General features: G+C 41.4%; 1 protein-coding gene across 1 annotated transcript; it reads left to right on the forward strand.

Annotated features, from left to right (window-relative positions):
• The first annotated feature begins 603 nt into the window (after nt 1-603).
• Nucleotides 604-17,013, forward strand: LOC311051232 (myosin heavy chain, fast skeletal muscle-like). The gene is made up of 39 exons (XM_084065709.1): nt 604-822; nt 1,532-1,675; nt 1,936-2,092; nt 2,195-2,222; nt 2,310-2,415; nt 2,650-2,742; nt 2,864-2,927; nt 3,184-3,282; nt 3,395-3,498; nt 3,985-4,123; nt 4,859-4,977; nt 5,873-6,022; nt 6,118-6,288; nt 6,902-7,205; nt 7,399-7,463; nt 7,598-7,685; nt 7,802-7,919; nt 8,519-8,642; nt 8,734-8,870; nt 8,957-9,212; nt 9,505-9,747; nt 9,831-10,007; nt 10,093-10,238; nt 10,322-10,412; nt 10,608-10,997; nt 11,239-11,365; nt 11,515-11,633; nt 11,732-11,928; nt 13,913-14,096; nt 14,177-14,342; nt 14,597-14,721; nt 14,855-15,163; nt 15,279-15,482; nt 15,573-15,698; nt 15,825-15,995; nt 16,086-16,190; nt 16,282-16,377; nt 16,676-16,807; nt 16,895-17,013. The coding sequence occupies exons 1-39, from the start codon at nt 616-618 to the stop codon at nt 16,910-16,912; spliced, it is 5,799 nt and encodes a 1,932-aa protein (XP_083921835.1). The 5' UTR covers nt 604-615; the 3' UTR covers nt 16,913-17,013.
• Nucleotides 17,014-17,196: the final 183 nt, after the last annotated feature.

Raw genomic sequence — 17,196 nt, forward strand, 5'->3', positions numbered from 1 at the left:
TCATTTTCTGAATAGGCAACAAAACATCTGAATTAACTCAAATTGACTTCATGGTATGTATTATAATAAAGGCTCTCTCAAGTCAGATGCTGGAACTAGTAATTACGTCTTTATTTTCGAACAAGTGTGTGTTCAGCAATAATTAGCAAGGTTATCTATCACCTACTCAAGTTTATCTACAGCTGGTCCATTGGTCACCTTGTTACAGTAGGTCGAATCGAAGGACTAAGACACTGACTTTACACTGGCTTTACTTTTCTCTTATGACAAAACAGTTGCGACTTTGGAAAGTTGTGAAAGATATTCATTTATATTTATATAATCTAATATAATCCATGTACTGTACTACATCAATACTAGTACAGTAAATGTATCATTCAACTCAATGTTTAATTCATCAACATGTTTTTTCTTCCCACTCAGAGGTTGCACTTGTGAAGAAAGGTTCCACTGTTACTGCATAGCGGGAAAAAGTGAGTGGTCATTATTTTCCTATTAAACCTAAACAATATAATAGTTCTACATAGTCATGCAGTTCTCTGCTCAGATTTTAAGACAGCAACAGTATCAACACCATCTACTGTATTTGTCTTATTTCTACAGAAAGCCAACACCATGAGTACGGACGCGGAGATGGCCATGTACGGCAAGGCTGCCATTTACCTGCGTAAGCCAGAGAGAGAGAGAATTGAGGCTCAGAGTAGACCCTTTGATGCCAAATCGGCTGCATACGTGGCTGATGTGAAGGAGCTGTATCTCAAATGTTCGATTCTAAAGAAGGATGGTGCCAAAGTCACCGTGACAGTGCACGACACGAAGGAGGTAGGCGACGGTGGATCTAAATTCAAATAGTGACACTGACACTTAAGGGCCTAACACACCGCAAGTGTCAATGACACACGTCATATAGGCCCCTTGTTGACATTGGAGGGGGGAGAATTTTAAGCATCAAAGTGTCTCGATATATTTGGCTGCACCGCACCGAATGAAACCAGGGATGTAACAAAAGACACACTCTCACACATGAACGCATGCTTGCTGGGAATGTTGGATGTTATGTACATCTGTCATTCCTTTCACAGTCTATCTATTTTGCATGCACTCCTACTGGTAAAGCTCAGCTACTGAACATGAACCTTGAACTTGTACCAGGGTAGCAAACGTTTGTACATCATTCATCATCCTCATCCATATTTGTGCCATTTAAAGCGCTGCCATCACCGGCTAACTATGTGCACAGGAAGAGGGGACTACAACACTGTTGTTTCACAGACAAACCTAACATTTTTCGGGATCTGAGCAGACCATTATCTTTTTCATAAAGAATTTACTCGTTTCTCAAAAGAGAATATGGAAAGGTTAGACTTTTGAGTGGCATTGATGTCCACTTGACACTTCCAGTGTGGCCATAGCCATTGTAAACAATGCATGCGTTTGATGATGCGAGCAACTGACTCTTTCAATGTGTCAGAGCCTTATAGTACAATTACAGTAAATGCAAGCTATTCTAAAGCTGTTTTGATTTTTTTAGGAAAAAACTGTAAAGGAGGATGATGTCACCCCTATGAACCCTCCCAAGTATGACAAAATTGAGGACATGGCCATGATGACCCACCTCACTGAAGCCACTGTTCTGTATAACCTCAAAGAGCGTTATGCAGCATGGATGATCTACGTAAGAGTTTATGCCTGCCAAGAACAGTACAGTATTCTCTGACCTGTCAATGGGACACAAAAAAACACAGGTTACTTATGTATCCTCAAGAGAAAAATCAAACAGAAAAAATCATGGTGCCAAAGTTAATTTGCTCATCATTTTGTCACTTACAACCTGTGACTGTATTCCCAGGTCCAGTGATCTGCTGTCCCAGATATGTGAAGTGCTCGTTGCTATGTTGTATGTTGTTCTGATGCTCTCTCTCTTCTCCCCTTCAGACCTACTCTGGCTTGTTTTGTGTAACTGTGAACCCCTACAAGTGGCTCCCGGTGTACGACCAAGATGTTGTAAATGCCTACAGAGGCAAGAAGCGTGTGGAGGCTCCACCCCACATCTTCTCTGTCTCTGACAACGCCTATCAGTTCATGCTTACTGGTATGTACTGGTCAGGACAATGTAAAAAAAAGATATAGAGTACATAATGGTTTTGTGCTCTATAGATGAGAACTAAAATTACATTTGCTTGACCTTTTACAGATAGGGAGAACCAGTCTGTCTTGATCACGTAAGTTCCTCATTTACTGTGCATTTAATGAAGACAATTGTAATCAAATTCACTAACTGCACTCTGACTGTATGCTTTTATAACCAGTGGAGAATCCGGTGCTGGAAAGACTGTGAACACCAAGCGTGTCATCCAGTACTTTGCAACAGCAGCTGCTTCAGGAAAGAAGGCAGAGCAGACCTCAAAAATGCAGGTATAACTTTAGCAAATTACAACTTTTGAACATAAAGCATCATATATATATATATATATATATATATATATATATATATATATATATATATATATATATATATATATATATATATACACACACACACGCACACGCACACGCACACGCACACACACACACACACACACACAAGTATGTACACATGTATATAAGAATACAGACCACATTTGTAATATTTGATGATATACTGTATAGGGATCACTGGAGGATCAGATTATTGCAGCCAATCCCTTGCTGGAGGCCTATGGTAATGCCAAGACTGTGAGGAATGACAACTCCTCTCGCTTTGTAAGTGTAAAACAATTTATTTTATTTTAACAATTTTATGAGAAAAAGTTTAGGATGTAGAGGGATGCTAGAAATGTGACTACATCAAAGCAATAACGAGAAATGTTGTTATATCAAACAGGGTAAATTCATCAGAATCCATTTCGGCGCAACGGGTAAACTGGCCAGTGCCGATATTGAAACATGTAAGTATTATTACATTATTATTATTAGTAGTAGTAGTAGTAGTAGTAGTAGTAGTAGTAGTAGTAGTAGTAGTAGTGTTATTATTATGAGTTATGTACAACCCTTATAGAGTATTATTGTTGTTATGAGTTATGTAAGACCCTTATAGGTTATTATTATTATTATTATGATTTATGATTTAGTTACAGTATGTACGACCCTTATAGGTTATTATTATTATTATTATTATGATGATTTATGTACGGCCCTTATTAGATCTGCTGGAGAAGTCCAGAGTGACCTTCCAGCTTCCTGCTGAGAGAGGCTACCACATCTTCTACCAGATGATGACAAATCACAAACCTGAGATTGTTGGTAAATTGAATCATTGATAATGCTTACTGATGATGGCTGATGATGATGATGATGATGATGATGACATATGTTCATGAATAAAAACTAATATCTAACATTAATTCCTTTTAAGAAATGTGCCTGATCACAAGCAACCCCTACGACTTCCCATTGTGCAGCATGGGTCAGATCTCTGTGCCCAGCATTAATGACAAAGAGGAGCTGGAAGCCACTGATGTCAGTACACATATTTCAATCTTTCAGTTCTGCAAAATATATTTCCTGAAGTGATGTTTATTAATCTAATGCAGGGGTCTTCAACAGGGGGTCCGGCACCCCTAGGGGGTCCTCGGAGATACATCAGGGGGGCCTTCAAAATTGTGTGATAGGGACTTTAATTTAAAAAAAACATGAACCAAAAAGCCGATCTACAAGCTCACAACACGTCGCAGACACGTTGTGAGCTTGTAGATCGGCTATTTTCGGCAAAAAGGCTTGGTGTACAGGGAAAAAAGAGCAGACCGAGTACAGGGCCAAAGGACAAGTTCACAAAGTATTGAGGGTTTTAAATCGTTAAATGTCTGAAAATACACATTAACATGAATCCAATATGTAGTGGGGGTCCCTGCTTCATCTCTCTCTCAGCTAAGGGGTCCTTGGCCTGAAAAGCATTGAAGACCCCATGTCTAATGTTTAATCTAAACATGTGTTTTTTTAATCCAGTCTGCTATCGACATTCTGGGCTTCATTTCCGAGGAGAAGGTGGCGATCTACAAGTTCACAGGTGCAGTGATGCACCATGGTGTCCTAAAGTTCAAGCAGAAGCAGCGTGAGGAACAGGCTGAACCTGATGGCAATGAGGGTGAGCATTACCTTCAGCCAAGGAATGGTTGTTCGGACAAAATAATGACATGAGTAATGCCATTGTGATTGGGAGTAATGAACTTGAAGAGCAGAAAAAGGGAGTCCCGCGCACTGCCTTCACTTACAAAATGTATTAATAGGGATTAAATGTTTCGGTCACTCTATCCCCTATCGCATCTCTTAATTACACCAACGTTGTTCATGTGAAGCAGTTTGTTTAAGCTCATTTGTTGAATGTATAAAGAAATCTCTTTTGTCATTTTGCGCTCTGGGTCTCCATGATTTTATCATTAATCCAGATTATATGGTAGCATACTTGCATTGCCTCACTTACTAACGTCTATATGACACCTCATGACATCTCATGACACCGTTGCTGCTATTATCCTGTTCAATGATATGTGCAACTTGGCTGTCTTTGGCAAGTCACGATGTTGCAGTTTTTCAGCCGCAGTTTGCGGGTGTTGCACCAAATGTGGTGACCTGTTGACTTCTGCGACTGTAAGATCAATAGCAGATGATATGAAAAGAAGCCTGTCCTTCAACCATTCGAACCAAACGCCCACCTCCCAACGTGTTAGATAGGACTTGGGCTACCCACAGGTATCCCAGTCGAAAAGGCTGGCATGAAAATATTTTACAATGAATAATTATCACAATAGTAAATTCTGTGTTTTGTTTTGTTCTGTTCTACATTAAAGATATGAAATATATTTTTCATGACATATTTTAGAGGCTGACAAGATTGGCTACCTGCTGGGCCTGAACTCCGCAGAAATGCTGAAGGCTTACTGCTACCCCAGAGTGAAAGTCGGAAACGAATATGTCACTAAGGGACAGACTGTGCCACAGGTGAGATACATTATTTACTTGTTCTGACTTTTTACACAGCTTGTGTATCGTTGCTGTCGAACAGAAACCACCATATTCTATTTTTTTTTTTCTTTTTTTTTTTCTTCCTTGTTAACACTACACCGTCACACAAGAGCATCAAAAGTAGCAGATCTACAAGCTCGAAACGTGGCGCAAAGCGGCGCGTTTTGAGCTTATAAATCTGCTACTTTTGAATCCTGAATAGTAACAGTTTTAGACTTACAGTATGAGGTTTCCACGATATAGTATTCTTCACACCACATATCATCAGAACTCTAATATATTTTTGTATGTATTGTAGGAAGTAAATGCATTCCAAAAAAACAGCTATACTTCCATTCATCCATCGTTTCTGTATCGCTGCAGGAACTTGACCTAGTTCCATGCACATATTGACATAATTTTAACGGTATTGCTACCCATAAAAACTACACAGTGTGTAGGCAATATTATATACAATGAATGATACACTGCCAAAGAAATATAGCAATGAGAGACAGAGGCACAGGCAACTGCTGCCAATGGCCTGTGATGAGAGACCACTGACTGCTACAGTAGATTTAATCTTAAACCTAAAATATCTGAAATGGCAAGATAGTTTGCAACATTGCATTTAATTTCATACAATAAGTAAATGAAAATAAAGTTTAAAACATAGATATTTAGACAAATGGACAGCGTCGTAGCTACTTTAATATACTTACTTTCATAAATTATTTCTGTGCATTAAATGCACAAAATTTCATTAAGAAATAATTTTCCTTCCTATGTTGAAATACTGTATGGACTCATATTTTAAGAAAAGGAGTAGAGAACATTTTAGAAAACCTAAATATATTTCACACCCCTACAAATAACTTTCCAATTTCTTTAGGTCATGAACTCAGTGGGTGCCTTGGCTAAGTCTATCTATGAGAAGATGTTCTTGTGGATGGTCATTAGAATCAACCAGATGCTGGACACCAAGCAAGCGAGAAACCACTACATTGGTGTGCTGGACATCGCTGGTTTTGAAATCTTTGATGTAAGCGGCATGGACTAGTTTCAAGTGGCAGACTAATTCCTTTTGTCACAATGACTTTAAGACATTACGCTAATCATATTCCCATGCACTTACAGTTCAACACCCTAGAGCAGCTGTGCATCAACTTCACCAATGAGAAACTGCAACAGTTCTTCAACCACCATATGTTTGTACTGGAACAAGAAGAGTACAAAAAAGAGGGTATCCCCTGGGAGCTCATTGACTTTGGCATGGACTTGGCTGCCTGCATTGAGCTTATTGAGAAGGTAATCTATCATTTCATGCTTTAATGGAAACATGTTAATGTTTTTATTATAGAGTACCGAGGTCCTGACGTCACTCGCTCATCCCCTGGGTCACGGAGGTTTTTCTCTATGGAAAATAACATTGGGTTAAATTAGAATCGTCTAAGAATTGTGGTCCAAAAATAAACAAATTGTCAGGGACATGGCTCTGTATAGTTTACGATAATCGGTCACTCATATTTGATACAGTCAGTTTCTGGCGAAAATGAAATTAATTTGGCGGCGGTAACATTAGCGTTTTCTCACCGCCAGTTGATGCTTCATGCTCAACTGGCGGGTTGATGCTTCATTCACATAATATGGGTATGAAGCATCAACTGGCGGTGAGAAAACGCTAATAAACAAACGGCTGTTTGACTCATATTATCAGTCAACCCGCCGCGCTCATTTGTTTATTTTTGGAACACAGTTCTTATATGCCGCGATATTTAACACGTCTATGGGAATTTAGAATGGGGGATAAAAAAAACATGACCCAGGTAGAATGTGTAAATGAAGTCAGACTTCAGTGCTCTATTGTATTATGGTTTATTTTATTTTTTGGGTGATTTTTTTGTTTGTCTCCTTTACAAAGCCCATGGGCATCTTTTCCATCCTTGAAGAGGAGTGCATGTTCCCAAAGGCTTCAGACACCACCTTCAAGAACAAGTTGTATGACCAGCATCTTGGGAAGACTAAGGCCTTTGAGAAGCCCAAGCCTGCCAAAGGCAAGGCCGAGGCCCACTTCTCCCTGGTCCACTACGCTGGAACTGTAGACTACAGCATCACAGGCTGGCTAGAAAAGAATAAAGACCCGTTGAATGACTCTGTAGTGCAGCTGTACCAGAAGTCTTCAGTCAAAATGCTGACTACTTTGTACCCCATGCCTGAGCCTGAAGGTAATATATTTAGCTATCTATATATGCTTTTTCTTTGTTATAAATAACAAAAAAAAATGCCTATAACTAAAATACAACATACCTGCTGAATTTATCAAATGAAAAATCTGCACAAAAATGTCCAATTGTATCACACACATAGTAAACAGTTTAATTTTTTTACTATCCACTCACGATTCTGATAAATAAACAGATAACACAAAGAAGGGAGCTAAGAAGAAGGGCGGTTCCATGATGACTGTGTCTGCAGCGTTCAGGGTGAGGATAAAGCATTATCAACATTATTGTCAGAAGAATATTTAAGAAATAATCACAATATTTTATGTTGGAATTAAATAAGTATATTATCTTTCATGAATTATAGCCCTACTTGGTTTATTGTGTCTCTATAGGAGAACTTGGGAAAACTGATGACCAATTTGAGGAGCACTCATCCTCACTTTGTGCGTTGCCTAATTCCCAACGAGTCAAAGACTCCAGGTACACTAGAGAAACTTAAGTTGTAAATAATGACTGCAAGGAGTCAGGTGATCATTTAATGTAGAGAAAGTGTGTAATTATTTTGTCATAATAATTATGGAACAACCTCTCATCAGGCCTGATGGAGAACTTCCTGGTTATCCATCAGCTGAGGTGTAACGGTGTGCTGGAGGGGATCAGAATCTGTAGAAAGGGCTTCCCCAGCAGAATTCTCTATGCTGACTTCAAGCAGAGGTATGAATTACTTTTTTTGGATAGATAGCTTTATTGATCCCGCGGGAAAAATCAGTCGCCCAGAGGCAGCACAGCAGTTAAAGGGCAAGACCACTTTGGTAGGTTTGGGTTGTGTAGTTACCTTGCCATGATGTAACTCCAAGGGTGGACTAGAAATCAAAAATAATTGCTCCATTGATTAGAAATTGATAATAAAAAATATGATCCTCATTTACTGACATTGTACGGTGAAACAGCTCTCAAAGTCATTCTTTTAGCACGTAAACGAAGGCAAACAAAGTTGATTCAGACAATATAGAACATCACAAAACCCAGTAGGTAGCCGACCAACAAGCAACAACACAAGGTTACAGTGTCTCACTGTATCCCGTCGTAAAACAAATAAAGTGTCCATTACAGTCAGTGCAATGCTTTTCCAGCACTATGCAGGAAAGCAACAACACAAGGTTACAGTGTGTCACCGTATCCCGTCCTAAAACAAATAAAGTGACCATTACAGTCAGTGCAAAGCCAATCAGAAAAAGTGTCCATTTCAATCAGAGCGATGCAAAACTATAAACAAGAGGAGCGCAAAATGACTGTGTACTCTTACAAAACAGGTACAAAGTACTGAATGCCAGCGCGTGCCCCGAGGGCCAGTTCATGGACAACAAGAAAGCCTCAGAGAAGCTGCTTGGGTCCATTGACGTACCTCATGATGAGTACAAGTTTGGACACACTAAGGTAAACACACTGCAAATCTGTTTATTTTCATGGAGAGCACTAAAAGTTCATTTTGAAGTTGATTAATTACAGTTTGTAATATCATATTTAGGTGTTCTTCAAAGCTGGTTTGCTAGGTGTCCTTGAGGAAATGCGAGATGATAAGCTAGCCATTCTGGTTACCTTGACCCAGGCTCTGGCCCGAGGTTACGTCATGAGGAAGGAGTTTGTCAAAATGATGCAGAGGAGGCACGTTTGCTAACGTTATTTATTCAATTAATATTTACTCAAATTCGAATAAACGTATTAATTACTTCAAATATGTTTATCCACAGAGAAGCCATTTACAGCATCCAGTTCAACGTCCGCTCTTTCGTCAATGTGAAACACTGGCCATGGATGAAACTGTACTACAAGATCAAGCCTCTTCTGAAGAGTGCTGAAACCGAGAAGGAGTTGGTTGAAATGAAGGGCAACTATGAGAAGATGAAAACTGACCTGGCTAGTGCCCTGGCCAAGAGGAAGGAGTTGGAGCAGAAGATGGTGGCTCTGGTGCAGGAGAAGAATGACCTGGCAATGGCACAACAATCAGTAAGTACACATCTACAGGGAGTTTAACTAGCTCATACAGATGTGACAGCCCAACATTTCAAGAGCCTGCCATTGGCATAGTGGAAAGTCAGTGGATAGTCCAAGCCTCGTCGGTGAGAAAGGGGGGCATTTGTGAAATGGTACCACGTGTGAAATTAGACCATTTCACACCTGGCAAATCAGGGAAAGTTCGGGGAAGTGTGAAGAGAGGTCAGCTGTTATGTATATCGCACAATATCTCGTCCAGAACAAATCATGACATGTTTTACCTTTCTTCCCCACTGAAAACCAGGAAGCGGAGAATCTGTCTGATGCTGAGGAGAGATGCGAGGGTCTTATTAAAAGTAAGATCCAGTTGGAGGCAAAAGTGAAAGAGGTGAGTGAGAGACTGGAGGACGAGGAGGAGATCAACGCCGAGCTGACCGCCAAGAAGCGGAAGCTGGAAGATGAATGCTCTGAGCTCAAGAAGGACATCGATGACCTGGAGCTCACCTTGGCCAAAGTGGAGAAGGAGAAGCACGCCACTGAAAACAAGGTTCAGGATTATACACTCAAGCGGTCTTATGAAGTTATAGTACAATAATGTTCTATTTATAACAACACATTCTGCTTATTTAGGTGAAGAACATGACTGAGGAGATGGCCTCTCAGGATGAGATTGTTGCTAAGCTGACCAAGGAGAAGAAAGCTCTACAAGAAGCACATCAGCAGACCCTGGATGACCTGCAGGCAGAGGAAGACAAAGTCAACACTCTGACCAAGGCCAAGACCAAGCTGGAACAGCAAGTTGACGATGTGAGTTTATGAATTTAATCCGATGTTTCTGAACACATGCGTTTATCGTTGTACTGATTTATTAGAAACATATATTGTTTTGCAGCTGGAGGGTTCTCTGGAACAAGAGAAGAAGCTCCGCATGGACCTCGAGAGAGCCAAGAGAAAGCTTGAGGGGGATCTGAAACTGGCCCAGGAATCCATCATGGATCTGGAGAATGACAAGCAGCAGTCTGATGAGAGGCTAAAGAAGTAATGTGAACAATACTATGAAATAGAATGCAGAAAATCTTCCTGCAGAATGACACTAAAACATTATGTACTGTATTCTACAGGAAGGACTTTGAAATGAGCCAGCTTCTGAATAAAATTGACGATGAGCAATCTTTGTCGGCTCAGCTGCAGAAAAAGATTAAAGAGCTCCAGGTATTTTAAGTGTCTAAAGTTGAGAATACAATAAAATGACCTGCACACCGTCTACACTTGCACAATAAGGACAACATTATTTAGGCAACGTTTTGGTCAAATGGCCTTCTTCAGGCAAGTGTTTAAAGTTAAAATCTTTAATAATAATGTGAGTAGATTATAATTGTCATACGTTATATAATATTAATTTGAAAGGCTCGCATTGAAGAACTGGAAGAAGAGATCGAGGCAGAGCGTGCCGCTCGTGCCAAGGTGGAGAAGCAGAGAGCCGACCTTTCCAGGGAACTGGAGGAGATCAGTGAGAGGCTGGAGGAGGCTGGTGGAGCCACCGCCGCTCAGATCGAGATGAACAAGAAGCGTGAGGCCGAGTTACATAAGCTGCGTCGTGACCTTGAAGAGTCCACCTTGCAGCACGAAGCCACCTCCGCCGCCCTGCGTAAGAAACAGGCCGACAGCGTGGCAGAGCTGGGTGAGCAGATCGACAACCTCCAGAGAGTCAAACAGAAACTGGAGAAAGAGAAGAGTGAACTCAAGATGGAGATCGATGACGTGTCCAGCAACATGGAAGCTGTTGCCAAGGCAAAGGTATTGTCGTGGATTTTTAGAACTCTTGTTAGCATAACCCCCAGGAACACAAAGACTCAGAAACAAAGACACAAGAAACCATATTGTTGCTGTCGGGCAGAAACCTTATATCGCCATATTTTAACTTATTGTGTTTTTCGTAAATTCTCTACTTGACTCACTACTTGATCATACTACAGCGTCACACAAAATAGTTAAAACATGCAGGTAAATTAAATTATTGAATCTGTCCAATGAACAGGGAAATCTTGAGAAGATGTGCCGCACCCTTGAGGACCATCTTAGTGAAATCAAGTCCAAGAGTGATGAGAACATTCGGCAGATAAATGACATTGGATCTCAGAGAGCAAGACTTTTGACAGAAAACGGTATATGTTCTTTGCAAGCATGGACTGTTAATGGCACTTGACCAAATTCCATAATTTCAGATGATGCTTTGATAAATGGGTGCAGGCCTTTTAGGAACACGTGTTCAACAAAGATGATTTAACACTTTGATAATTCAACTTCTAACTAGGTGAGATGTCTCGTCAACTTGAGGAGAAAGACGCTCTTCTCTCACAGCTCACCAGAGGCAAGCAGGCCTTCACCCAGCAGATTGAGGAGTTGAAGAGACATATTGAAGAGGAGGTTAAGGTGAGGAGCTGTTATTCGTTTCACAAACGGCCTACTTTTGTGTGTTATTGTATTCAGTTGTCTTTATTTATTTGGACAATTTCCTTTTTTTTTTACAGGCAAAGAATGCCCTTGCCCATTCTGTGCAATCATCTCGCCATGACTGTGACCTTCTGAGGGAGCAGTTTGAGGAGGAGCAGGAGGCCAAGGCGGAGCTGCAGCGTGGAATGTCCAAGGCCAACAGTGAGGTGGCTCAGTGGAGGAGCAAGTATGAGACTGATGCTATCCAGCGCACTGAGGAGCTGGAAGAGGCTAAGTAAGTGATCAGTGTTTTACATTATCAGGAATCACTATGTATATCAAATAACAAAATCACATTTTGGAGGAAATCTCCACACTCTCCCAACATGCCATCATAAGGCTGGGGGGTTAGGGATGGAAAAGTTAGAGGGGCAGCTGAAGAGGGATGGTAAGAGGCAGCTGGAGGAAGTGGGGGAGCTGAAAAAGGAAGGGATGGGTCAGCTGAAGGTTTTCCCTTGACCCGCAGGGTCCAGGATGTGGAAGTTGGGGGGGCATAGTGCTTTGGAGGCGGGAAATTGAGTCCACAAGGCGAGTGAAATGACCCACAGTTTGATGTTGGCCGTAGTGCTACCGAGGCGGGAGATCATGTTCTCAAGTTGAGTGAAACGAAGCTCAAAACTCTCCAATTTATCCATGATGCTCTCTGAACTGGAGAATCTGGGTTCTGGCGTAATTGGCTTTTCAACGTCTTCAGGTTTAGCGGAGCTATCCTGAGTCTTTTTCACCCAGTGCCAATTGCCTATGTAATCCTGGGCGCTACTCTCCCTCCGCCAGCCTAGGGAGAGCCCAGAACTGAGCTCATGCCTCCTTCAATACATGAGCTAGCAAGCCGCTTCTTATCACCTGACAGGGGGGAATTTCCCCGGTTGGACGTAGCGCGTGGAAGGAACACGTTATTCTAACCAGTTCCTTTCCCCTCCATCAGGCTGACCAGGGGTAGGCAGTATAGAGTCCATTATTGTCTCCGCCAGTATGGTGGAGAGTATGTTTTCGTCTCCGCCCTTCCGTGTGTGTGTCGTCTCAGCCCAGCTAACATTGGTCAAGCTTCACGTGACACGTGACAATATGTTGTCACCAATGCTTTGATTGGCTAGCGAGACGCATGATGAAATAAAAACCTAAAAATATCACCACGCACTTCAAAAAATCATTTATATTTTTTGAAGTGAGCTTCCATCACTGTGATGACCACTGTTGTTTCCAAATATGAATGGGGTGTGATTCTTTGTCTCCGCCAGGAGAGTTTTACCCTCCGTGTGTGTGTCCGTCTCAGCCAAGCTAACATTGGTCAAGTGACACGTGACAATATGTAATATAAATAGGTAAGACAGGATTAATCAGGAACAGTACTGGCGGAGACCTGTGCTCCGAGGAGCACATTTTCTAGTTACTGCATGTTTTCTTGTGAGGGTACCTACCCTAGGGGACACAGGGAAAACATGCAAACTCCACACCGAAAGGCCCTTTCGCCAACCCCCCCTAGGGTATGGGGGCTGATGACGCAGAGGAGAGGACACGCCCCCAGCGCCCACAGCGTCCCCGGCGAGAATCGAACCCAGGACTCATAGTTGGTTCTGCTGGGACCAAACTGGTCTGATTGTACTATTAGGATCTATACGGGTTGGCGGTGGTCACTAGCCTGATTATCAGACTGAAGCTGCGTGGAGCTTCAGTCTAACATTGGCTCCAGTGTAGGCGATTACAAGGGGGGATTAGAATTTCCCTAAACCAATCCTAAGGGATCCCCACCCCCACCTCCGACTCTCATTGGACAATACATTTTGTACAGAATAAATCCTTGGTTCACATTTACAACACCAGACCAAGAGGTAGTCCACTCAGAGAGTGGGCGGGATCTATGGTTAGAGCCAGGCTTGGTGGTCACAGTCTGCAGAATCTAATGAAGCCCGGATGGAAGGAAGCCTGAATAGTTGACTCTGGGAGAATTCCCAGGAGAAGTGGTTGAGAATAGAGTCATCTTTATGCTAGTCAATTGTAATCCTAAGAATCACAAGACCAGGCTCACAATAGATTAAAAGGGTGATAACTAAAGAGATTACCAACTGTAATGGAAGAAGAACTACTAAACACAATTGACAATCGGTCAAAGACAAGAGGGCTGCGCAAGGGTTAAAAATAAAATAGGTAAATAAATTACGTAATGGTGGCATCACTCTTAACACCACAATAATTTGATTTAATTCTAAACTGATCAACAGGAAGAAGCTAGCCCAGCGGCTTCAGGATGCTGAGGAGCAAATTGAGGCTGTGAATTCCAAGTGCGCCTCTCTGGAGAAGACCAAACAGAGACTCCAGGGTGAAGTGGAAGACCTCATGATCGATGTGGAGAGGGCCAACGCTTTAGCTGCCAACCTCGACAAGAAACAGAGGAACTTCGATAAGGTGCTTTGACACTCATTATTTTTAAAACATAATAATTATAGTGAGGTAATTTACACCTTTAAAACAAAAATGTTTTGCAGGTACTGGCAGAATGGAAACAGAAATATGAAGAGGGACAGGCAGAACTGGAGGGATCTCTGAAAGAGTCTCGTTCTCTCAGTACTGAGTTGTTTAAGATGAAGAATTCCTACGAGGAGTGTCTGGACCAGTTGGAGACCATGAAGCGAGAGAACAAAAACCTACAACGTGAGTTTTCTATACATAATACTTTCAATAAAAGTTAATTTTGCTTCAGTATTTTTTCCGTACTTCTTTTGAGCCATGGCTGGTTAATGGGTCATAATGGGTCTTAATTTTCATCACTTTTAACCCAACATTGATGTTGGGTTCACTTCTGTTTAATATTGTGGAGTAGGCTACACCCACTTTATTCAAAAGCAAATAAACAATTTTTGGCTGAATGGGTGATTCCTCATGAATTCATTTTCAATCAACTGCAGAGGAGATCTCAGACCTGTCTGAACAGATTGGTGAGAATGGAAAGACCATCCATGAACTGGAGAAGAACAAGAAGCAAGTGGAGACAGAGAAGTCAGAGATCCAGACGGCCCTCGAGGAAGCCGAGGTAAAAGCTATAGTTTCCAGACAAAGAATGCAATTGTCAATGTTTTTTTTCAGTACTTTTTATATTCAAACAGTGGAGCTGCATATTATATTCATAGGTCCATACTACCTTTTGATCCCATATTACATTTTAGGGTACTCTGGAGCACGAGGAGTCCAAGATTCTTCGTATCACACTGGAGCTCAACCAGATCAAGGGTGAGGTTGACAGGAAGATGGCGGAGAAGGATGAAGAGATGGAGACGATCAAGAGGAACAGCCAGAGGGTGATTGACTCCATGCAGAGCACTCTGGACTCTGAGATTAGGAGCAGAAATGATGCCCTGAGAATCAAGAAGAAAATGGAGGGAGACCTGAATGAGATGGAGGTTCAGCTGAGTCATGCCAACCGCATTGCTGCCGAGGCCCAGAAGCAACTGAGGAACATCCAGGGACAGCTTAAGGTACAAAACATAGTAGTTAGACAATTAGTCAAACTGTTGGACTGCTCTGAAGAATGAGTGGCCACTTTCTGGTGTCTCATATCATGATGAACACCTCAAATGTAATTTATTACAGGATGCCCAACTGCACCTCGATGATGCTCTCAGAGCCCAAGAAGATCTGAAGGAGCAAGCTGCCATGGTGGAGCGTAGGAACGGCCTCATGATGGCTGAGATTGAGGAGCTGAGGGTTGCTCTGGAACAGACGGAGAGAGGCCGCAAAGTGGCTGAACAAGAACTGATAGATGTTAGTGAGCGTGCTGGACTGTTGCACTCTCAGGTAAGACAATACAAATAAAACTCTCAACACTCATTCATTCAGAATAAAAGTCATGCATCCTTACAATGTTAAACTGCATCTTTATTTTAGAACACAAGCCTTTTGAACACCAAGAAGAAACTCGAGGCTGACCTGATCCAGATCCAAGGTGAAGTGGAAGACTGTGTTCAAGAAGCAAGGAATGCTGAGGAGAAGGCCAAGAAGGCAATCACTGATGTAAGTTAGAATCCCCTAACCCCCCTTATACACCTTATCCAGACAATTACTTACTTTACTTGCTTGATATAAAAATACAAATAAAAAATAAAATAAAATAAATACAAAATATATATGACATTCCAGGCTGCTATGATGGCTGAGGAGCTGAAGAAGGAACAGGACACTAGTTCTCACTTAGAGAGGATGAAGAAGAACCTGGAGATCACAGTCAAGGACCTGCAGCACCGTCTGGATGAGGCTGAGACCCTGGCTATGAAGGGAGGCAAGAAGCAGCTCCAGAAACTGGAGACTAGGGTAAGATGTAATTTATACCAACAAGGGGTATAGTCATAGACAAATGAAATCAGAGGAAATAACCTCATAGTGCATCATTCAATTCTCAAGGTGCGTGAGCTGGAGGGAGAGGTCGACGCTGAAATGAGACGTGGAGCAGATGCTGTTAAAGGTGTCCGCAAATATGAGAGGAGAGTGAAGGAGCTCACATACCAGGTACCGTATATCATGTTCACTTCATACCATTGACAAAATTAATAGACTGCATGAACATACATCTAATTACATAATTTCACTCTCACTTTAGACTGAAGAGGACAAAAAGAATCTTGCCAGGCTTCAGGCTCTGGTAGACAAACTGCAACTGAAGGTGAAGGCCTACAAGAGGCAGTCTGAGGAAGCGGTAAGTAAAGTGATAGTCTCGCGTAGACAACTATTTCACAATCTCCGAATGCTATGTAGAGTCTGGAACTACACCTCCCAAAAGCCGAGAACGGAAGCTGTCATCTGTGTCATTTCCATTCACGAAAATATATTATGAAATATATTTAGATTTTATTTTTGAATTTCCATTTCTGCTAAGCAGCAAGCTATATAGGCTTCTATTATTTTTATATATATTAGGATAAATAATGTGCGTAATAATTTCAAGATGCTCTTTTCTAATATTCAGGCTTTAAACCATCTCTATCATATTCTAGGAGGAGCAAGCCAACTCTCACCTGACCAAGTTCAGAAAGACTCAGCATGAGCTGGAGGAGGCCGAAGAGCGTGCCGACATCGCTGAATCCCAGGTCAACAAGCTGAGAGCTAAAAGTCGTGATGTTGGCAAGGTAAATACATATACAATATGATGAATGCACATTGTTATTTATCATATTTATATGAATATAGTCTAAAAGCATATTCATATTTTGCAGGGGAAAGAAGCTGAATAAGTTCTCCAATTCAAGTCACCAATCATGAAAAGTCATAAAATATGACATCTTGTTTTCTAGTTAGTTACCATAAAGTCATAGAATATGACAAATTCTATTCAATAAAGGTTGCAAAAGAATTATTGTTTGTTGTTTTCCTTACTTTTCCTTGTTAAATACCTTTTATTGTCATGTTTGTCAGAGTTCTAGTTCCAACTAACATGTTCATTACGCCTATATGTAGAAAATAATTTCATATTTATTACTCAAATCACAACGTTTCAAGTGCCAAGACCTGGTTTAAA

The sequence above is a fragment of the Gymnoscopelus microlampas genome, assembly GCF_963454915.1.
Source record: "Gymnoscopelus microlampas genome assembly, chromosome: 9".
Classification (NCBI taxonomy): domain Eukaryota; kingdom Metazoa; phylum Chordata; class Actinopteri; order Myctophiformes; family Myctophidae; genus Gymnoscopelus; species Gymnoscopelus microlampas.

Bases quoted from the DNA above. Each gene is read 5' to 3' on its own strand.
- LOC311051232 (XM_084065709.1), top strand. From the start codon at position 616: ATGAGTACGGACGCGGAGATGGCCATGTACGGCAAGGCTGCCATTTAC. The intron at 2,928-3,183 runs GTAAGTATTATT...GGCCCTTATTAG, and splicing joins CAGTGCCGATATTGAAACAT to ATCTGCTGGAGAAGTCCAGA. The intron at 15,996-16,085 runs GTAAGATGTAAT...TCAATTCTCAAG, and splicing joins TCCAGAAACTGGAGACTAGG to GTGCGTGAGCTGGAGGGAGA.